Raw genomic sequence first — 23227 nt, 5'->3', positions numbered from 1 at the left:
CCCGCTGCTCCTGCTAAGCTAAGGAGGTTCGTACCAACAGATGGTCCGCGTCAAACGCTCCGAAAACCCGCTTTCCTATAAAATGTGCCGCATTAAGCGATAACGGCGCAGTCGTAGGAAGAGCTACCCACCGCGGCAGCAGCGTCTTCAGTGAGAGCCAGTCACTCTCCGGGAACGCATGCTTGTATTTTAAGTTTACCGCAGCTAGCTGGCTAGCTCGTCAGCTCACCAAAAGTGAAACAGGAACGAGACTGAAAGCTCCAGGAGTTTGACTTCAGCACAACCAAAACAAGGTGTGTTTTCATGACCTGACCTTGTCTTTTATTTGTACCAGTTAAGAAGTGTGCAGCCGTTATTATTAACGTTACTTTGCCGTGTTTGACAGGTGTAGCTGTGTTCATTTAATAAAGTCGTGTGGTTTAAAAAAAAAAGAAGAGAGAAATGCCCTCGCGACAGGAGTTTTTAGCCATATTGCTACTGCGTTGTTTTACTGTGCTTCATCACAGGCTGCCAAAAGGTGTTTTTGTATGAGGATCACACGTTTCCATACTGTAATGTATTCAGTCTGTAGTCCGAATGATTTTCAGTCGGACTGAATTATATACTGAATGATATTCAATCTCTAGCGAGTATAGAGAATCCCATATCAATATTTGTGTGTCATTCTTTTATGTTATATGTTATTGATTAGCTTGAAGACATGCCATGACTGTGCACCCCCAGCTGTGGACATTGGTCTTAGGGGCACACTGTTGGATCACATCACTTCTAAATGATAACAAACATCTATTTCTGCAAGAAAAGAAAGTGTTTACACATACTGGACAACATGGAGTGATGGTCAGAGGTTTGCATGCACTCATCATGTGCATAAATGTCACGTTAAATCTGGGCTTTTAATGATTTCTTTTTCCAAGGTGGAATGATTGTGCAAAAAAACAAAAACAAATCCAAGAATCGGGTGCTCAAAAGTATACATTCAGCCTCAAATATATGCATCGACCCCCATTAATATTTGGTAAACTGTCCCTTAACAAGTGGCACCTTAAGCGGATCTTTTTGGTGGCCATGAACAAGCGTTTGACTTAATTCTGGCTTGATTTGTGACGCTCCTCTTGTCAGAATTCGTAGAGTTCTTTTAAATTTGTTGATTTCCTGGCATAGACCTGTTGTAGTCCACGAATAGGATGGAGATGAGGTATTTGGGAAGCCCGTTCAGGAAGTTTAATGTTAGCCTGCTTTTTCCTATCTAAACGTATGTTTGGGATCATTGTCCTGCTGGAGCATCCGACTTGTGTCCAAGTTTCAACCGTCTAGTTTTTGAGCTGAGGTAGAGTTGAAGAATTTGGAGGTAGTCGTCCTACTTCATAATTCCATTCAGTTTGTGCAATTTACCACTGACATGAAAACAGCCCAGAGCGTGATACTATCACTGCCATGCTTGACACTGCCATGCTGGAAGCTTCACTTTTACTCCTCCACACATACCTCTTATCATTGTGGAGAAATACTCAATCCCTATCTCGCCTGGCCATCAAACATGTATCCAGAAGGCTTTTGGCTTGTCTACGTGGGCAGTTGCAAATTTCATTCAAGCTTGAAGGTGTCAATTTTGGAGCAGGAGCTTCATTCTTGGACGGCAGCATCTCAGTCCATGGCGATTTAAAACTCTTCACGGTGGAGAATGATGCTGGTTTTTCAGCAATTTCCAGTTCATGACAGGCTTGAGCCTTCATGGTTCCTGAACATCCAAATCAATTTCCCCTCATCTGAGGGAGTCCGTTTGGGTCGTCTTCCAGACCTTGGCAAAATGGTGACATATCTGAATAACTGGTACTTATGTACAACTGGTTGAAGTGATGATCTTGGAATCTGCGGTTGTTTAGAAATGGCTTCAAGAGACCTTCAGTTCCTTGGACTTTCCTGTTGTTCAGCGTATAGGTCAGCTCAATGAGTGCTGTCAAACAAATCCTCTTTATGATGACAAAGAGAAACTACCGATTGTAGTCAGTCATGATCATTAACCAGAAGTTAATGGGCCTTGGCCTTGCCAATTTAAAAGAAAAAAAGAAAGAAAATCCTAAATAAATTCAAACTTTTACATCCAATTCTTGTTTGTATTTTTTAAGTCATAAAGATCATTAAAAGCCAAAAATCATCATGACATTTGTGCTCATGATGAGTGTATTTTAACTTCTTTATGCGACGTAACAATATAGCTGCGATTGACCTAATAATATCTGTCAACAAATTCATCAGTCAGGGGATAATTCTGGGGTCTTTTTCTTGGCTCAGTCGGGGCCTTTAGGAGCACACTCATTGGTTCAGATATAATTAGCACAGAGTCTGCTACCTTAGGAAAGAGTGGCTTATTCATTTTCCTAATTTTTGGTGATTTTATAAACAAAAGTAAATTAAACCTCACTTAAAAAAATAAGAGTTGTTGTTTATTTATTTATTTTTATCACAGTCTGGCTGGGTGCCATCTTTTTTGCCTCATTGGGCAACATTTAAGGAGTCTTGAGCTTTTCCATATAGTTTATGCATGTAAACATGAATACTGTGGGGTAATCATGTTTGGTTATATCTCAGGGTTTTTCCATGTTGGATGTGACCTTTCGGGTCCACCTACAGTAAATACAATAAGTCTTTGTTGCCTTATTTAACAGAAATCTGTGTGTTGTTGTGTTTCCTGGATGTTTGAAAAACAAAATATTTATCGTGTTTGAGAAAATGAATCCCCGTTGAACATAAAAGCTTTATCCTTCATAATGGACAAAATCTGCATGTACCAAAATATTGTATTTTATTAAATAAAACAAATTGTGTAATTACAGTAGCGGGAACTTGTTACATAAGAAACTGTAACGTGTTAGATCACAGCCAGTGTGTTGATCACTCATTCTGTGCTTTTAGCTGTCAACACACTTTTTATAGGACATAAACATGGTTTCTCCCTTGCGTTAGCAGCAGCTTATCCCTCCGTCATCATCATGGAGTCCTGAAATCTTCAGGCTACGGCGACTCGCCAGGTCGCTTGTGGTTGCTTTGGACCAGAGGCCTCTTCAGCCTACAGCCTGTCCGACCTCCCAGGCTGAGGGAGCGAGCAGATGGGGAACTGGTGCTGTTGTCGCCATGAAAGTCCCTGCGGCAGTTTGGAGGAAAGAAGCGGTTTGCTGACCAGTGACTCGAAGGCCACCCAGTTCACAGGTTGTAAAGCTGTGGCTGGCAATTGCGGTCCTGAAGGAGATGATTGCATGAGGTGAGATGACTGGGAAAACACAGACAGGGAAACTCAAAGTCTGAGTGTGTGAAGGGTGCTGGGTGCTAATAAGACTTGGTGACCTAATCTGGTACAACAGACACACTTTCACAGGATTTCCCAGCAGTGTTTCGTTTCTCAGGTTCCTCCATAAGCAGCAGACCACAAACAATTTTAGAGCTGACTCAGAACACTTTCAGCTGAGACTTTTAAACGCTTGAAGAAAGCTTTGGAGTTTGCGGTAATATTGGATTTAAGCATCTAAAACACGCAGACAGTACGTGCATGTGTGGTCACAAAAGCACCATTAAATGCTGGAAAATGGGTGAAAACAAAATGACGATTAGATTTTCCCCTGTGGGTTGTGTAGGATGCACCATGTGACCCAATGACAGCACAAAACAGAGTACTGAGATCAGAAACGGGGTGAGGGGGACTTCCAAAGGTCTTAAAGTGTTTGTGGAAGTCAAAACATTTGTCATTTCATGAACTAATGGGTAATCAAAGAGATAATGTTTTGAACAAAGGTTATCTGCTTCCTCTCCACCTACAGGGTTGAAGGAATCCTGAAACCTTTCAACAGCGTCTTATCTTTGGTCACAAAACATTGTTTTTCTGGGCATGAAAAGGGTGTAGCTGAGGCTCTGTGGCATTGCTAATGAATACTGTGTTGTCACTTAGGGATGAGGAGCAGAAGATGAGTCCTGAGACCGGAGAGCAGGAGCCTAATAACACTCAGGAAAATGGACCCTTGAAGCAGGAAGTCATTCAAATAGAGATGCCTCCGCCCTGCAACATGTCTGAAGAAAACGCCACCGGAGTACAAGATACAGAGGAATCTCCTGCTCACAGTCGTCAACTTGCAACGCAGTGCGCTTCGGGGTCTGTCCAGGATGAGCACACCAAAGCTGATTCTGAGGTTTTAAAAGCACCAGAGATAGAAGAAAACCCCCCCACGCAGGACAAAATCCCAGATGGCACCTCTCTGACACCTGAGGTGGTCTGCTTTGAAAAAACTCCGCATACTGAGGCAAACACAACAGTAGAGCAAACTGCAGCGAGCACAACTCATCATGACGAAGAAGAAAAAGTGACTGTTGAAGCTGCAGCTAAACCATCAGGGGAGTTTTCTGAAAATCACCAAGTGTCATCAGTGTTAAACATGCTGCTGGCTGCAGCAGCCCCGGCAGCCCAGCTGTCATCTGTGTCTGTGGGAAAGCAGGAGCCTGAACCTGAGCCTCTGACATGGTGAGTTACATGAAATTAACCTGTATGCTTAGAATTCAGCTTCCCTTTTATAATGATTTTAATATTTATTCTGAAGAGCTGGATAGAAAGTTCCAGTGCCAGTGTCATATGTTGTCTGTATTTCTTTTAGAAGAAAATATGAACTTCTTAAAGCGCTTCTTTCTTGGTAGTGTGCACATAATGGTGTGCTCGTTTTACCATGACAGGTTTCCTGCATTAAAAATATAACGCCTTACTTAAAAGTACCACGATATCTTAGCACCTGTATAATGTTGAATACTGTAAGACTCCCTCTAACAGCTCCAGTGTCTAAAATTAAAATATTGTGACACAAATGCGACACGTTCTTCTACACGTGGTGGTTGTTTAATCAAGTTTCGGCAACACCAAACATTTATTTTGCTTTTAGTGGTTGGACACATTGATATGGCAGTGTATTGTATCACTTCCCTTTGCCATACAGGTGTTGATACATTGCTGCCAAATGTAGTTCGTTTTGCTAAAACAGGAAGCTGCTCTAAACGTCTATCAACAGCTTGACTTACCGGAGGATCTGCTTTATGACATAGCTCTGCCAATGCTGTAAATTCCTTTCATACCAAGCAGATTAGTTTGTCTATTCTTTTTTTTAATTTTAGTTTAATATGAATTTAATGAATTGTGATGTCAAGTGTCCAATTTCGTCACACCTAGCAGTGGTGTTTTGAGTAATCCTGCAACAGAAAGACAAACTGAACCGCTCCTTTGGAGGTAAGGATTGAGGATAAACTAAGTGACTGGTTTTTATATAGCCCTTTTCTACTTGAGCACTAAGAAAGCAGTTTATACAACATGTCTCATAACCCATTCGCACTCCAGAAGATGTATCAGGATCAACGTGTGGTTGAGTATCTTGCCCAAGGATACTTTAGCATGCAGTCCACAAACCTTCCAATTAGTAGTACTGTACTACCACCTGAACACAGCCTCCAAGTGATTAGGAGTTATAATGAAGAAGAAGGCAGACAAAGTACAAAGATCTTTACTTGAATTAACACACTGTTTAGAGTGAATATTATCATTACATATATTACAGTGAATAAACACATTGTTACTCCTCTCAGCTCTGAAAAGCTGATGGGGTATTGAGATCACCCTGCCAGGCAGGCGGGTGGCTGCGAAGCGTGGACACAAAAGTTTATGAATGCAGTAACTGGAGAAGGAGGCAACATAGTATTTCGAAACTGATACCACAGATGCTATTTAAATCTCAGACGAGTGTGAATCCCGGACATTGGAGTCAGAGGTCAACTTTTCAGATTTTTCAAATTTATACCATAGGTGCATTTATTAGGAGGCTGAGGGTAGCACTGACAACCGCTGGTATTTTTTTTTTCTTCTGATGTGTTGTTACACATATGTCTTGCAATATATAAAGTATTGTAGAATCACTGGGGATCAAAGTACTGTGATAGTATTGTGAGTTACTCTATGACTCCATACCCTGCTTGCTGCAGTCTTATTTTGGTGGTTTACTCAATTATAATAATCCAGATGAAACAGCTTGGCCTCCTTAAAAATGGTTTAAAGACAGAAGACTGTCTTATTGTTTCTAGAGGATTGTAACATTTTCTAATCACATCTGTGTCTGGTTTGGACAGCTGCTAATTTCTTTTCTTTCTTTTTTTGTCATTTAAGTTTTTATTTGTTTTTATAACAAACAAAGGAATAACAAATCTTAAACATAAAGCAGCCAAGCCAGCGCTTACCATACCATTCATGCATCTGATCGTCCCGGTGTTGCAAGAGAGAAAGCAGTCCCAGGATTTCTTGAAGTTTTCTGTATTGTTATTTAGCTTGGCCAGCAGGTGTTCATATGACACTTTCGCCAGCAGGAATTCCAACCAGTTTTTAATATCTGGAATAGAAGTGGTATTACATAATCTGTATAATCTGTGTCCACTCCCACCTGTATCACTGTATTTTGGTGTTTTAATATTAGCTATTACTGTCCGATTCCCCCAGTAGGCATAGTCTTGGTAGACATGGGTATCACCATGCCCAGCCACTTTCTTATGTGTTATAATTCTATTTTCCAAAATGGGGAAACGTATTTACAGTCCCAGATTGCATGTATAAAGGTTCCTGGTTCTGCTTGACACTTCCAACATAAATAATTGGTAAGTAGACCCATTCTACGAAGGCTAGATGGAGTAAAATAAAATCTGTACTATCTTATAATGACTCTTTAATGTTTCCTATTATGTGACAGTATCTTTAACCATTCATCATCATTATTTGTACAGCCAAGGTCCCTCTGCCAGATAATCCTGAGACCTTTACAGACATCTGTTTGTATGCTATTAAATAATTTGTGAAATGCGGATGCCTTGTGTTTGATACTGAGTAGATCCATACATTTTTGTATTCAGTTAAAAGTATGTATGAAATTGTCTTTAATAATGGAGCATCTAATTTGTAAGTATTTCCAAAAGTTATCTTTTTGTTTTTTAACGTTATATCTAAGCATGAGTTCTGAAAAAAATTTAAAAAAAAACACCCCGCCTGTGTATATACATCACCTATATTGTGTGTCCCCTTCATAAGTCACTTTCCAGTATGCAGTTTATTCCCAACACAGATAAAAAGGTTGAACCATAATGAGGAGTACGGCTGTTTAAAATGTGACATGGCATGCATCCCGTGTCTCTTTTCTTTCTTTGTGTTTGCTTCTTGTCCTAAGTTCACCATCTCTTTAATCATTGACCTCCTTTTTTTTTCTTTGTAGATCTGTGGTTGCATTAGACCATCAAACTGTTACAGAATCACTGATCAGGGCCGTTTTATGACCATGCTGTTAACGCTCTATAGGCCTTGACTTACTACTTTTGGTTTTTCAAGTATGACATATGGTGATAAGGGCTTCTATGGATAGCTTTATTACTGAACATTATTACACATGTACGACTGTTGTGTAATCACTTGCTTTTACATTTGTGCAAGCAATAGTCCTTTTTTATTTTTTTTTTTACCTTTCTTATTGCTGTCTGCTCAGTGCCGGGACAGATGATTCAAACAGCAGGGAGCCCAGTCCTGAAGACCCACAAAGCCGTGATGTCTCCCAGTTGTCTTCTGGATTGGAGCCCTCGGAACTCGACCACAGCGGTGAGGGACAGGACTCTGCCAGCTCAGTGAAGGAGCCAGAAACCACAGCTCCAGCAGACGCCAGAGAGAGGCCAGTGGGTTCAGAGTTTGCGATAACAAAACAAACAAGGTATTTGTTTACGTGAACTCTGGACTTGTGGCGGCAGAGTGGCACTGTGGCCACTAGGGGGCGAACTCTTACCATTGCATCTTCGATGACAGTCAGCCCTCATCATTCCTGCAGTTTTCATACAGCTAAATGTGTGCTTTACATTTCTAAATACGACTTAAGTTGCACATTTGCAAGTTTGAGTTTAAGACATGAATGGTAAACTTGGCTTTATACACAAAACATGCATTTTCTTTTCAGCTTGCCGTTAGATGAAGATAAAAGGTCAGATGTGGAGCGTACACCTTCAGTGTCAGAGGACCTCGCGTCTGTGGAGAAAACCAAGCAGGAACCAATGTTAGTGCAGGATAACGATGAAGATCTCCCCAAGGTCAAGGGGAACGATGAAGAGATAAAAGAGGAGAAGGTAGAGGCAGAGAGCGTGCCCACTGAGGCCGAGACTGAACCTGTGAAAGATGCTGAAGGAGAGGAGGTTACAGGAAAAAAGGAGCAGCTGGCAGAGAGCGCAACCAAGAATGTTATGGCTGAGGCCACGGAGAAGGAAGACAGGTCTGTAAAGATCACCTCTGTTCACTTTATAGTCCTGAATTGAATCACAGCATCTGTTGAAAGAATAAAGGAGGGAGGTAAAACCACTTTTACCCAAGAAACAGATGGGATTATGAGACAAAAATGTTGCAAAATACACACAAATTATGTGTTTGGTATTTATAGTCAAGTTTGTTATGTTTGTTTATTTTTTTTTGCAAATGTCACAGAAAAATGAAATCTGGATTTACACTTGAGGTGCAAGTATTTTTAGTGAGATTAAGTTGTCCCTGTCCCAGTTGGGATTGACTTAAAATTGCTCAATATGGAGATCCAGGACCAGGCTTTGGATACACAAAAATAACTTGCTGTTTGATTAAAAATAAGTGTTTCTGTTTTATCATAGTGAAGAAGATTTGTACAGAGGCGAAGAGGAGCTGTCTCCGTCACAGAATAATAAACCTGGACCACCGCCCGAGCTGGAGACAAAACGTCAGTACATCCTCCGCTTCTATTGCATCAGTGATTTTCAACAAGTGCAGCTTTTGTCTGTCATTTGAAATCTGGACAATAGTCTTTTTGTTCTGCCCATCGTCTCACCTTTCTCTGCTATCCCTCGCTCAGTTTTAAAGGTGGAGGACAGATGCAGTTTGTCACCGGCGGTGAATATTCTGTTGTACAGTGAGAGGGAGTGGAAGGGAAATACTCCTAAAAGCGCTCTCATTAAAAAGGTTGGTGCCTGAAGTTTCTCAGAAGAATCATTTCAGGTTAAATCCAGTTCTTATTTATTTATTTTTACATTAATGGCTAGGATGTTTCCTCTAATGTCCCCGTGTGTTGGTGCAGGGTTATAAGGAGATGTCCCAGAGCTTTGCCAGCGTACGAAGAGTCAGGGGGGACAACTACTGTGCCCTCAGAGCCACGCTGTTCCAAGTGTTGTCCCACAGCACCCAGCTGCCTGCGTGGCTGCAGAATGAGGACGTCATCATGGTAAATTTTCACTTCTGCATCTTTTTATCGTTCAGAGCTCATGCTGAAACCAGCCCCAGCATGGCCAAGAGTTGAAACCACTGCTGTCAGCGACTGCTGTAAGAAATTGCAGCTTCCACATTTTGTCCACCCGCCATGCTCTGTGCAACTGTTCAAACCTGTTTGTGTGAGAGCCGGTTCTCCAAAGGCAACAAAGCAGAACTGACTTTACACTGGGCACAGCAGCAGTGGAAAAGAGGAATTAGAAAAGTACCATGTACCGTAAACCTCAGTCACACAGGCGCAGGTTGGCGACTCCATGACAACCATTGGTTGCTAAGGAAAAATTGCTGTTCCCCAATGAAAACTAAATGACAATCTGAATTTCAATCATTTAGCAGTTCCTGGAAGTCACAAGGATTTACCAGGGGATCCCATGTCACTTTGGCTTTAGGTACTATGTTAGTGCTGATTACGGTGATAATTGGCTGCTTTGAGATTCAACATGTTGTGCGTTCAGAGATGCGCTTTCACATCTCTTGCTTGTAACGAGTGGTTATTAAAGTTACTGTTCGGAGGAGTCTGGCCATTCTCCTCTGACATCAACAAAGCATTTTTCACCCAGAGATCAGTGTCTGTTAATCCAAGAGATGGTTCTGTGGGAAAATCCCAACAGATCAGCAGTTTCTGAAATACTTATACCAGCCTGTCTGGCACCAGAAACTACGCCACCTTCAAAGTTTCCCCATTCTGATGCCTATTTTGGACTTCAGCAGGTCGTCTTGATCATGTCTAAGTGCATTGAGTTGCTTTCATGTGATTGGCTGATGAGATATTTTTCTTAACAAGTGGCTGTACCTCATGAAATGGCAGGTAAGCGTATGTAGTTTGCCTGCCATGTCACTGTACCTCAAAGCAGCCACTCATAATACATAACTTTAACTGCTGATGAAGTTTAGATTAATTACTTATCAAATTTGCCCCTCATAAAAGTAAAGGGGAAATTGGCTATAGACCAAAACTAGGTTTCCTTATGCGCAATACTGAGATTGATTATGTAAAATGGTTGTTCAAAGACTGGAGAAATTGTGGTTTTATTATTCTTTTAAGCTTACGTGGCTTTCCAAGAACTTTGGTTGTAATTTAACTAACAAGCTGAATAAACAAATTTAAGTTCAGCCGAGGTAATCCTGCTACAGTCTGAGGAGAAGTGAATGTGAACTTTAATCAAGGGGTTAAAGTGCACAAAAAGTGTTGAAATGCATAATGTAAGAATTATTACAAAACAAAGGAGCACAATAATCTGTCTCCAATATGTTGTTTTAGTAAATGCTGGAAGCTAAAATTGTATTATTTTTTTCTTTTTGGAGACATAGCATTCAGCCTCAGGGCTTTGAGGGTAATAAAAACCACCTATACCTATAAGCACCTCTAAGGGTAGAGCTCAGTATACACCAGGAAGTGGCTTCATTTGTCATCCCTAGGGTTTGTATGGGTATAATGTCATACATGACTTAACCATCATGACGTGAGTTAACCATCCATCCTACACAGCAGCAGAATGGGTTTTTGGGGTGTGACTACTCCTGCAAGCTTGACTGGTACACATATAGTTAAAGGTATGTTATTTAAAAGAAAAAAAGGATACTGTACTCATAAATATACATAGAACTGTGTGTAATTACACCTTCCAACAACTTGATGCGTTCTCATAAACATATAATTAATCGATAAAAAATACATAAAAGTGGGCATTTCCCTTCTGACATCTTCCTTCTTACCCATGGTGTTTTACATTTGGGGCTAGAGACCGGCCACATAAGTATTGTGCCAAAAGCAGAGAAGTAGAGATGTCTCAGGCCTTAGTGTGCTCTGAAAGGATTTATATTTATATTTACATTTATATTTGTTCCTGGATCTTCAGACTCAAGGCATGGAGCATCATACCTCTTTTATTTTCAGAGAAGGGGCCCCCTTCAGCAAAGAACTGAAAAACTGAAGGAAAGGGACAAATTTCTGTCCTCTTCCTCCTCACCTCAAGCTTCATCTCCTGAACTGAAGTCAGAGCTCTAACACACAAAAAGAGTTTATTCACTAAGTGTCAGGATCCAGCAATGTTGACACCAGCTAAAAGTACCTAACTGCAGCTAACAGAGGCTTACCGGAGTAAATAGCACCTAACGGAGGCTAACACTAGCTAATAGCAGCAAAAACAGCAGCCCTTACTGGCAGAAACTTCAGCATATCCTCAACAACTCGCCTCATTATCACTGTTGTTGGTCAGAAGTGAGCTTGTCTGATTCATGGAGTCCTTGCAGGACTCATTTCACAAAGTGCAAGAGCCTCTTGCAGAGTAAATAAAGGTGGATGCATCTCACCGGGCATTGATAGCTGAGGTAAAAATAGAACAGCCTTCTACAGATGGGCAAAAACCTCCAAGGTGGCTCCGTATCCAGTGTTTTGTTTTATTGTTGTTGTTGTTTTTGCCTGTTTTTATTACAAAAGACTTTGTGGTTTTTGACCTGTGAAAGGTGCTGTATAAATAAAGTTTACTTACTTACTAGTAGAAACAGGCTGGCTGGCCGTGCCCGTTACCGGGTACAGTCTAAATGTAATTTTTTTTTTTTTTTTAATCTGTCTTGGCTAACTAAAACTTATTTGTCCTACAGCAGCCACCATAGCTAAGATTATACACTGTAGTTATTCTGTCTTCCTTCTCTCTCCCCAAGCGGTCGCGGGAAATGGCCGCCCCACCCTGAGCCTGGTTTTGCCGGAGGTTTCTTCCTGTTAAAAGGGAGTTTTTCCTTCCCACTGTCGCCAAAGTGCTTGCTTATAGGGCGTCATATGATTGTTGGGTTTTTGTCTGTATGTATTATTGTAGGGTGCACCTTACAATATAATGCACCTTGAGGCGACTGTTGTTGTGATTTGGCGCCACATAAATAAGATTGCATTGAAGTGAATTGGGAGGAATAAGAAAACAAACCTCGGTTGACTGCAATCTGCAATATACCTAATCCAACAGTGAAAATTTTACACAGTGTAACTTTAAGAATGTATCATCTTAGTTAACAGTTTTCAATTTTCTGCGACTTGTGTCCATTTTATAAACAAAAAATGCGTTTTATGCTGACAACATAGTCGCTGACTCCTTGGTCTGAGAAGTCACGTTGCTAATATCGAATGGTTAATTATATACAGCTGTTGGTAGAAAAGAACCAAAAATTTACTGCAGAAGTGATCATCGCCCTGTCAGTGGTTTGGTTCTTGTAAACACTGTTAATGTTACATAATGTAATTGTTTGTGTTTACAGCTGCCGAAACAACTGGAGGCTCAGGATGGGCTGATAAGTCAGTGGACATTTCCTGGAGTGTGCCTGCAGAGAGACGGGACAGGAGATGCCGTCCAGCAGCTTAAAGGCTACATGGAGCTTCTCCGTAACACGGTACTGGCTGCAGACCTTCACAGAAACTCGCACACAGCAAGAAAGTATTTCGAAAACACAAGCGTAAACCACAGCGCTATTTTTATGCCATTTGTGGACACTCGAGGGTATTGATATTCACCCATGAAGGGTTGGCTGATTTCTACCATATGTTAAAGGGAGGTAGTTTTCTAAAGGATGTGTGGCTTCTTTTTCCCTGTGTGTCATTAAAGCAGCCTGGTAATGCTCTGAGGGGATTTAGAGGAATAGCAGGAACTGAACTGATAAAAGCACTTTAACAGTCTGAGGCTTGGTGTTGAATTTATAGTCAGTCGCTGCCTGGTAGGATGAGGAATTCTGGTGTTTACAGACCTCTGTTGTGTTACGAGATGTAGCTGTAGCTGTGTATCTGACAGTATAATCTGTGGTCTGTCTCGTAGTCTGCGCAGTTTGTGTCATGTACATTTAAGTGTATAGGGGAAAGACACTCAATACAGCAGCTTTGCGATAGATAAAAATGGTGAAAAAAAAAATGGTGATATCTGATTCTGTAGTGTGTATCATCATAAAGGAAATAACCAACAAAAGATCCTTTTTGACCAGATCAGCCTGGGGACCAACGTCAAGAACTGATCAGTAACTACAAGCGTAACTAGACCCATTTCCTAACATCGTTTCTTCAAAGTCTGGATGCTTATGATAATGTGCTGATTCTGAGGTAAAATCATGAGTAGTTATTTGGTGCCACTATAAAAGTAAAATTTACTTAGGTCATCTAATGTTGGCAAAGCAAACCTGTTGTGCAAAGAGACGGGTTTGCTTGACCAACCTTTTTCTCTTAAATTTGCCACTTTAATATAGAAACTTTCCCCCTTGCAGGCCCCGCCCTGTATTTTTTTTTCTACCTTCAGCGGCCCGTCGTAAACAAATGAATGTGTCATTATGCAAATAAATAAATGTTTTCAGCCAAGATATGTCAAGTGACAGAGTGCGTGCAACACAGTAATCAATTTGCTCATTGACAAAGACTCATTCAGACTGATGGTGGCTACATGCTGACATTCTGCCTGCATTTATGAATTAGAAAGCAGTTATTTGCAAACCTGCAAAAATCTCTCTGAGAGCGACTGCAGTCAGTCCAAGTCAGACTGTGACTGTTTGCACAAAGGTTGCATTCCCTTTAGGTGCAATCGGCTTGTGATCAAAGGTGCTCATGAGTGTGCAACACCCTCAAGCTCTGAGCAACCATTTAGTCACCACAAGTTGCAGTCAGCTACAGAATGTGAAAAAAATTCAATACACTCACCAATCAGAGGCAAGGAGGATGCTTTTTACCCATGTTACTGAGCCGTTGGTGTGCTCTGAATTAATATGTAGTATTTGAGTTTAACTTAAGTAAACTTTAACTGTCCGGTGTTGGATTGCTTTTTGGTTGAGCTGAAGTTTGCTTAGATAATGTTATCTGCTTGAGATGAGTCCTCTTCTTCATTGTTTCCCCAGAGTTTTTTAATTATTATTATTATTATTTTTTTTTTTTATAAAATTTTGACATTCTGGTGCCAGTTTAGCTTAGTGGATGAGCAAGTAATCATCTGCCACATGACCAGAGTGCAGCAGTGTGTTCGCTGCTCCACTATCCAACAAAGGTGAAAATGCCCCAAATTTTTCTGGTCTGTACGTGACTTACTCGACCTTCTGAGCCACAGCCACCCTGATACAGAAACCTGAAGGACATACACACATTTTAATAAATGTGAAACTGCAGGGAAAAAGGGGTTCCTAGTGCAATTTGAAGAAAATTCAAAGATCAGATTGTTTGGAGTCCAACTACAAGTGACAGGCTCATCGGGTGTGTGTGTGTTACCCAGAGATCATTACTAACATGCTGAACATTTGCAATAAGAACCGTTCTCCTTGGCAGGTGCAGACAGCAAGTGTTAAATAGTAACAGTAATTATATGAAATGGAAAAATGTTGAGTGTAAAGTAATGCATTGTCATAAAGGGCATCAAGCTTTTTTATCCTTAACACTTAACATCCAGGTCCTGGACTATCGTCAGCTTACACTTTGGTGACTAAGTGTGCCTTTGTTCCACTGACTCTCAATGCTATCTTCTTGCTGCTTGTCAGATTGACTGTTGATATTTGACCTGTTGCCTACTGGCAGGTGATGTAATCTCCTTTGTAACAAAACATTCAAACAGCTGTCTCCTGATGGCTTCAGGGCACTAGACATGTTCCCACTATTCTTGTGCAATAAACCCTCTATTGTTGTGTCGGGTTTGGAAACACAATCACACAATCTGACCAATGATGTACGTCATATTTCTTGGCGATTTCCAGTGGGGAAAAAAGGGACAGTAAAACGTCAACAAGTAAGTCCAACTGAAGTCTTTGTATGATACTGTCTGACTGTTGTTCCTTCATTCCACAGTTTCACCCAACTATACTGGCACCATGATTCTCGTTTGCTTTGTTTACAGCTGTACACTGCTGACCGGTTTTATTAAAAAAAAAAAAAAAAAAAAGAAGCAGCAAACAAAAAAAACCACTCAAAACAGAACCATTGTAGAAACCTCAAAAGAAAGAAAATGTCCCAATATTCCTGTCAGGAAATCATGACTGGTCCTAGATTTAGTGTTCCATTGATCAGCCATCATGACACCTGTGTTTGTTCTTGAGTCATAATTGCATTGATATTAGGTTCTGTCTGGCCAAAAATGATTACGTACTATTATGGGAGGTGATAAGAGAAAGAGGAATTTTACAGTGCTTTTCTACTCTAGCACTTGAAGTCAGTTAAATTATGTGTTATTGATCTGGTCAGTGAAGTGGCAGAGGGGGTTGTTAATTAGTTTCAGCTGCTTTAGAGTTCATGAAATTACCAAGAGGCATTACCAGTGCCTCTTGGTAATGTTTTGGGGGTAAGACAACCCCCCCAAAATTTTTCCCCTCCTCATCTTCTCTTAGTTTTTTCCACTTGTTTTGCATTTTTCAAGGTGTCACTACTGGTACCATGAGGCGATACCTGGACCCTACAGAGGTTGCACAGTAGTTCTAACTCTTGCAGGATGGCACATCAATACGTGCCATTGCCAGAAGTTTTTTGTGTCTCCCAGCACAGTGTCAAGAGCATGAAAGAGGTTCTATGAGACAGACAGTTACTCTAGGAGAGCTGGACCGGGCTGTAGAAGGCCCTTAACCCATCAGCAGGATCTGTTTCTTCTTGTTTATGCAAGGACAAATAGAATTAGCCTTGCCAGAGCTAGAGCAATGACCTCCAGCAGGCCACCCATGTGGGTTTCTGACCACGTGGCTGAAACAGACTTCATGAGGGTGGCATGAGGGCCCAACGTCATCTAGTGGGCCCTGAGCTTACTGCCTAGCACCGTAAAGCACGATTGGCATTGGCCATAGAATACCAAAATTGGCACACTGGCCTGCTGTGCTTTTCACAGATGAGTGCTGGTTCACCCTGAGCACATGTGACAGACGTGAAAGCGTTTGGAGAATCCCAGGCATGCATGCAAACCCATGGGGGTCACACAAATTACTCAGTACCATTTTAAGCTACAGCAATGAAATTTTGGCAAAACCGACTAGCTTGACACATCATTTTTTCACTTCAGTTTTCGGGGACTCTTTGAATTTAGCGCTCTGTAGCTTGATACTTCTTATTTCCATCAAACAACATGGCATCCTTTTCTTCCTAACACATTACCCAGTCTGTACAAGTGTAGATTTTTCCCCATGGATGTTTGATGTGTTTTCAAAGTATTCCTTTAACATTTTTGAGCAGTGCACTTCCATCTTACACACACTCTCTGATTGGCAGTTTTGAGGTTCAGCATCCTGACCAGCGACACTTCGACTGACTGGAGGATCTAGTTACCCCCAACCTTCCAAATAGCAAACACATCCCTGTACCTCCTTAACCACAGCTGCCCCATCCCAACAACTAGGGATGGACCGATCCGATATTACGTATCGGTCCGATACTGACCTAAATTACTGGATCGGATATCGGAGAGAGATAAAAAATGTAATCCGATTCATTAAATATCTCAAAAGCACCTCACAAAACTTGCGACCAGTGACTGTAGAAAAGGTCATTGCTTGCGACATGGCGTAACTCAGCTCATAACCCTAGCATGTTGGAGCAGTATGCGTCATGTGATAAAGCGGCTGTGGCGTGTGAGACCTCTCGGCTGGTAACTGTGCAGGGGCGGGTCTAGCAAAGTTTTGCCAGGGGGGCCGATAGGGCATGAACAGGGAAAAGGGGGCACAAAGACATACTTTTCTTTCTTATTCTCATTTAAAATGTCTAACTTTTAATAAATAATTAAGTGAATTAATAATAATTAAATTAATAATAATAAATAATAAATATCTGAATCTTACACCCAAAGTTTTAATCCGACGTAAAATGTATAGAAGTCCATTACTGTATATAGTAACTATTAAGTCTAATATATATACCCTAGTAAGCTACAGTACTTTTTCCTTTGGGAACCATCTGTGCAGTCTGCAATTCTGTTAAAGAAAGATGTTGAATCTATTTAATTATTGTAGAAAAATAATTGATTTCTGTGCATTTTATTTATTTATTTTTTTTACACGTGCATTAAATTAAAGTTGATTACGTCGATTAAGCATCACGAGGCAGAGGGTGGTTCCCTATTTTTTTTTTTTTTTTTGTTGGCAACCCTATTAGTTAGGTTGTTTAATATTTCTGCTAAGTACTCTTTAAAATACCAGAATAGGGAGGATGGTGTGGGTTTAAGTTTATTAGCTCAGTATTGCTGAACTATGAAATATTTTGGGTGCAGTGTATTTTTTGCATACAGGTTTATCAGAATAGCTTTAGTGTTTTTTTGGGGGGGTTTTTAAACATGAGTATGAACTTATACAAAATGCAGCAAGATATTAAAAAAACAGTTTTATTGATTAAAAAATACACTATATCGGATTCATATCGGTATCGGCAGATATCCAAATTTATGATATCGGTATCGGACATAAAAAAGTGGAATCGTGCCATCTCTACCAACAACCTGCCCTCATTATCTGAGCTTTAAGTTCCATAACCTGAAATTATGTCTGAAAAAAGCAGTAAATTCTCTTGTATAGCCAGCTGTTTTAGTCCTCTTCAGTGACTGATACACTTTATTTGTCTCCAGTGGCAGGCAGCGGTGGACTGTGCCACCGACGCTGAGCGTCAGCAGCTCTGTGAGCGAGTGTTTCAGGGTGGAAAAGAGGAGCTCGGTCTGCTGGAGGCTCTCAAGCTGCTGATGCTGAGCAGAGCGGCAGAGCTGCACAGCTGCATGCAGGGCGGTGAAGACGTCCCCCTCTTCTGCTGGCTGCTGTTCGCGCGGGACTCCTCCGACTGTCCACGCTCTTTCCTCTCCAACCACCTCAGCCACGTTGGCCTGACCGCAGGTCTGGAGCAGGTGGGAAGCGTCTCTGTTGTTTTTGACAACTTTATGGTAAAAGGTTGCTGGGAATTTTCTTCCCACTGAGTAAACATCTGTCGCACTCAGTAACAAAAACAACAATTAGGGCTGAACATCACGAGGCGGGTGTGTTAACATTTTTGTCATGTGAGAGCCGAATAGTAAAACATGCCGGCGCTTGCTCTGTTTTTTTGTCTTTTTTTTTTTTTCTGCTTGTTTTGAGCGATGGTGGCGCTGCACCATTGGCCCCGGGGCGGAGGTGGTTTTCAACTGCTGAGCGTTTTAATTGTTATTTTCATTTTTTGAATAAAAGATTTTACAAGCTCTGCTTCTAAAGAGAGACTCCACCCGTAAATGTTTTGTGCTGAAGCAGCTGATCAAACATGGAGCTGTTTGAAAAGTCTGCTGGAGTTCCTCTGTAACCGTGCAATTATCCCCCCCCCTCCCTTTGCGTTTTCTCTCTTGGGCAGGTGGAGATGTTCCTGCTGGGCTACGCCCTGCAGTGTACCATTCAAGTTTACAGACTGTACAAGGCAGACACAGAGGAGTTTGTCACCTACTACCCGGACGACCATAGGGACGACTGGGAATCTGTGTGCCTCGTCACAGAGGATGATCGCCACTACAATGTGCCCGTTGTAGAAGCTGCAGAAACACAAAAGGAGCTCGCCTCCAGCTGATTGCCACTGCAGAAAAACCTCCTGCCATACAAACACCCCTCAGGTTGATCAAGATTTATCAATTAAAGGTATAGTTTTGGGAAGTGTGCTTATTAATTGACAGCCAGCAGTAAGTTTGCTTAGCTTACTACAAAGATTGGAAGTAAAGGTTACAAACATACAACTACCAGCACTTTTACTTGTTTTTTTTGTTTGTTTTTTTTTTAAACTTTATCCACACAGAAATCAATGACACATTATGATTTTCTTCTTCTCTGGACTCCAGTCTAGACAGAGGTGCCTCGCTAACCTTTCTCTATTTCCTTATCTATTAACCTTTTGTGGTAATCAATGATTTTATCCTCTTGCTAAATCAGTAACAGGTTATATAATTGGCTTCAGAAATTTTAAGCCAGGCTTTTGTTAAATTTCACATGTAAATTTCACGTAACAGAGACTAAGCCAGCAAAAACACACCCATGCTGTTGAGGAGAGCAGAACAGGTTAGACAGACACACATGCATCAGCACGAATCAGCTGCTGCAGCTGTGCCGAGCATGGATCACATCTGTCTGGACTGTTAGATGAAAAAGGGATCACAGATCTGTTGCTTTAAATTATGAGCGATCTTTATCACTGTGCACACACTCCACTAGAAGTAGAGGTAAATGCACGTTAACAGCCCAGTCTCAGTTTTAATCTCCATCATAAAAAAGCTGTTTAAATATCAGCAGGAAAGAGAAACAACACAAACTCTTCTGTTGTGATCGCTAGTTGGCTTAAATTAAGATGCTTCTGAAGGAAAGGTGCTGGTGGGAGGACGTTCTTACCTTTGGAATGAGTGGTAACCTGAAACCTGCAGACCTCCACAAGAGACTGATGATTTTTGTTTTGGGCCTTTTATTGGAGACGTTCCTGGCTAGTCATCAATTCTAAAAGGCAAAAAAATCACTCAGAAAACTTTTAGAATTGAGCAGACCTTAAATCAGGGATGTCAAACTCATTTTAAGTGGGCCGGACAGATGAAAATCTCCTTTGTGTCAGCGTGAAGAAGTTTAACTACACATTAAATCTCAAAATAAGAAGAAGTGCGATTTCAACACTGCGTCTCAAAAGAAATGCTGCTGCAGCAGACAAAAGAAATCTGGGATTTGATTACAAAAAATAAATGTTACAAATTACAGAAAAGTTCTGGTAGCTCATTGCCCAGACTGTCCTGCAATTATGAAGCATACGTTTTTATTTTTAATTTGTATAAAATGCCCTATTTTATTTATCAATTTTGCTGTGGACACGCTGTAAAAAAGGAGAAACTTCTCTAGTAGATGGTGCAGCTTTTCTGTCATTTAATTGGTTATCCATTACTCAATTACTATCGTGCAGTATGTGTGGCTGTGGATCTTAATCAGTAGGAAAAGCAGTAAAACACACAAAAAAAAACAGTCCAATATAAGTCCACGATTTCTTACATTGTCTAAAGATATCCAGTTGGCCAGATTGGAGTCTTTGCCAGGCCGATTCCAGCTCCCGGGACTAAATTTGTCAAGTTAAAAATTTGACATTCTGCAAACATTTTGCATGTATTTTAGGATCTACATGAAAAAGTCGATCACATTCCGCGTTAATGAAAAGGTCCTGTTTTCATCCATGCAAGCACACCCCGGTGCAGAATGTGGTTAAACCTGGCTTTAGCTGCTTGTTTAACCAGCTGTTTCAGCACCTGACGGGGGGGGGGCAACATTTAAATAACTAGTCAACTGGTACTGTTTGACAAATATTATGGTCTGCTGTGTAGTAGGGCCCATTCAATAAGTTTTTGCTGCAGTTTTAGTGAGTTACTGCCTGAATGTCGCACTGATTACGGAGCGTATCCGTCTATGCACTGCACCCATACAGTCTGTATGTGGAGCTTTCTGGATAACCTTGCGAGCATTAGCTGACACGTTGACACATCTGGCCCCAAAAACCAAAGTGCTTAAGGCCATTAAGCAAACGTAACATCACAGTGACTGTGTCCATCTTCTGTATACAGTCTATGCTTTTGGCAGAGAACTGCTAGCTGTCCCCCCCCCTTACAGTCCTTATGCTAAGCTAAGCTGACTGCCTCCTGCTTCACATATCTAACTCAGCAAATAAGCACGTCCCAAAAATCTTGGCCTATTCCTTTAAAAAACAAAAAACAAAAAAAACACACAACAAAATGCTGATTCAAGACCACGTACAAGATTTGGTTTACATGTTCTTGTACACACTGTACTGTATACACAGTTTTCTATTTGGATATGTGTACATATCGGATATCCTGTGATTATCTCAGATAGACGCAGATTCCTTTGCAGGGTGTCATTTTGGAAGGAAAAAAAGCAAATTTTCTCAGAAGTCTTTTTTTTTTTTTTAATGTAAAATTTTGAGTGAAGCTGCCAACAGCGCCAAAAACTTTAGGTGATGGTATTTACACTGGATGTTGGGCACTTTGAGTATTAATTTATTGTTTTGTTTTTTAAAACAAGTGTGACCGTCTAAATTCATTAAGTGAAGCAGCTGAATTAGTCAATGAAGGGTTGGACGATTTATCAGGTTCAATACCAGATGACGATCAGAAGATTACTCGCATCCTCTGTGTCAGAGGTGTGATTTGTGGCAGTCTGTGTGTGCATGTGTGTTTGACTTTGTGTGTATGTGTGTGTTAAACTCAATGTGTAACATGCTGCCTTTTAACCAAGCTGTTCTGAAGGGAAGAAATGTGCCAATGTTGCTGCTAACACTGGCAACAGACCCAACCACCAGCCGCTGGACTCATAAAAGGCTCGCTTGGTCCTCCATGTTGCCTTAGAAATAATGCACAGTAAGAATGAATGTTGGATATTGGTGATAAGAGGCCATTTATGTCTTAATTCCAGAGCAGGTAAAGGTGATTAACGAAAAGAAAATGTTATGCCATTTGCAGGAATGTTCTTGCACTGTCAAAAGTTTTGGACAGCATTTAAATAAAATGATTTTTTTTGGGGGGGTGGGGGTAAAGTTCTGGATTGAGGTCTGTAGACAAAATAAAACAGTGTAAAAACGTTCTTAAAGTGGATCTTTCCTCTTTGTCTTATGTATACTATTACAATAGTGGATGCTCATTTAAAATAGGGCCAGTGTGCTCGGCGTATGCACAAGTAATCGTTTTCATCCCATTTAAGAGTTTTCTTTTTTCTAATCTTGGCTGCATGATGTCAGTGAGGGAGAGGATATCTCTAATATGGTCATCTCACAAGCTCCACCCACAAGTTTGCAAGGGGCAGCCAATTAGAATAAAGTTGTGTTAAACAGGATGAGGATGAGTTTAAAAGCATCTTAAACTGGGGCTTTATGCAGCTCATCCTCTGTGCGAAACAGGCCATCTCTTTAAGGCTTCCATATTTTAACTCTTCACCCTCGGATACCTTCTTGGGGTCACCCTTGTTTCTCTTTCCTGAACTGGTGTCTGACCTGCTTCCAGAACAAAATGACTGGCTACGCATCAGAGGTCTAGGTATACCCTTGGAAAAACCTGGAAATTACTCTTCTTAACTACGAAGCCACATCTTTGTAGATATATACTGAGTTGTCAACACTGGCCATCTAGGGCAGCGGTCCCCAACCTTTTTTGCGCCACGGACCGGCCTTTAAGGTGTCGCGGATAAATACAACAAAATAAAACTAGTACCGGTACCGAAAAAAAGATTTATTCATAACACACGTGAAAAGACCCAGGAAAACCGAGTTAACGATTAAAAACGATAACAAAATAACGCTGAAAACCGATAAAAACCATACATTTCACACCCGAGCCTCAACTCTCGCGGCCCGGTACCAAACGACTCACAGACCGGTACCGGCCCGGGGGTTGGGGACCGCTGATCTAGGGTACTGGGGGAGGTCATCAGATGTCTTTATTTCAAAAAAAAGAGTAAAAGCCCCCTTTCTTCTGATTGGTTGCCCTTCGCCTGACTTCCTGGTGCTTGTGAGCACTGCTTCCTTCGCTTGCCAGCGTTTTTATTTTGTTAATACCAAATTCAGATGTGGAAAAGAACAAAAACATTAGTTTGTAATCACAAAAATTTTGCAAGTTTGGTCAAATTTGTCAACAGAGCCCGCACGATGAGACTTGCACAGATTTATGAAAACAGTGTTTGTATTTTAATACATGTTTTAAACTTATTAAATCTCACCCCTGACACGAATGTCATATAATGAATTTAAAAAAAATCTAAGCTGAAACAGTCCAAAATCCACTATAAATTCAGTTCCCTTTAGTTTTTAAAGCCAAAAATAAAACAATACAGCACTAAAAAAAAAAATTCTGCCATAACCGAACTTGTAACCAATAAATGACATTTTCTCGGATCCATTCATACACGCTCTCTGACGGAGTATAATGCAGATTTAACAATGGTTACCTGCTT

At 40.9% G+C, this 23227-nt stretch overlaps 1 protein-coding gene across 1 annotated transcript; it reads left to right on the top strand.

The window, feature by feature from the left end:
• Positions 1-22394, top strand: LOC134634508 (uncharacterized). The gene is made up of 11 exons (XM_063483750.1): positions 1-293; positions 2971-3262; positions 3944-4510; positions 7545-7763; positions 8004-8312; positions 8698-8783; positions 8916-9022; positions 9138-9281; positions 12575-12706; positions 17866-18135; positions 18609-22394. The coding sequence occupies exons 2-11, from the start codon at positions 3111-3113 to the stop codon at positions 18816-18818; spliced, it is 2196 nt and encodes a 731-aa protein (XP_063339820.1). The 5' UTR covers positions 1-293; positions 2971-3110; the 3' UTR covers positions 18819-22394.
• The last annotated feature ends 833 nt before the right edge of the window (positions 22395-23227 follow it).

The sequence above is a fragment of the Pelmatolapia mariae genome, linkage group LG9 (assembly GCF_036321145.2).
Source record: "Pelmatolapia mariae isolate MD_Pm_ZW linkage group LG9, Pm_UMD_F_2, whole genome shotgun sequence".
NCBI classification, from domain to species: domain Eukaryota; kingdom Metazoa; phylum Chordata; class Actinopteri; order Cichliformes; family Cichlidae; genus Pelmatolapia; species Pelmatolapia mariae.
The sequence above is the reverse complement of the archived record's forward strand: the minus strand, read 5'-3'. Positions and strand labels throughout refer to the sequence as shown.

What these genes read in the sequence shown, in the direction of transcription:
- LOC134634508 (XM_063483750.1), top strand. Translation starts at nt 3,111, where the DNA reads ATGGGGAACTGGTGCTGTTGTCGCCATGAAAGTCCCTGCGGCAGTTTG. An exon ending in GCGATAACAAAACAAACAAG is followed by an intron (nt 7,764 to 8,003) that starts GTATTTGTTTAC and finishes TTTTCTTTTCAG; the next exon opens with CTTGCCGTTAGATGAAGATA. An exon ending in GCCACGGAGAAGGAAGACAG is followed by an intron (nt 8,313 to 8,697) that starts GTCTGTAAAGAT and finishes GTTTTATCATAG; the next exon opens with TGAAGAAGATTTGTACAGAG.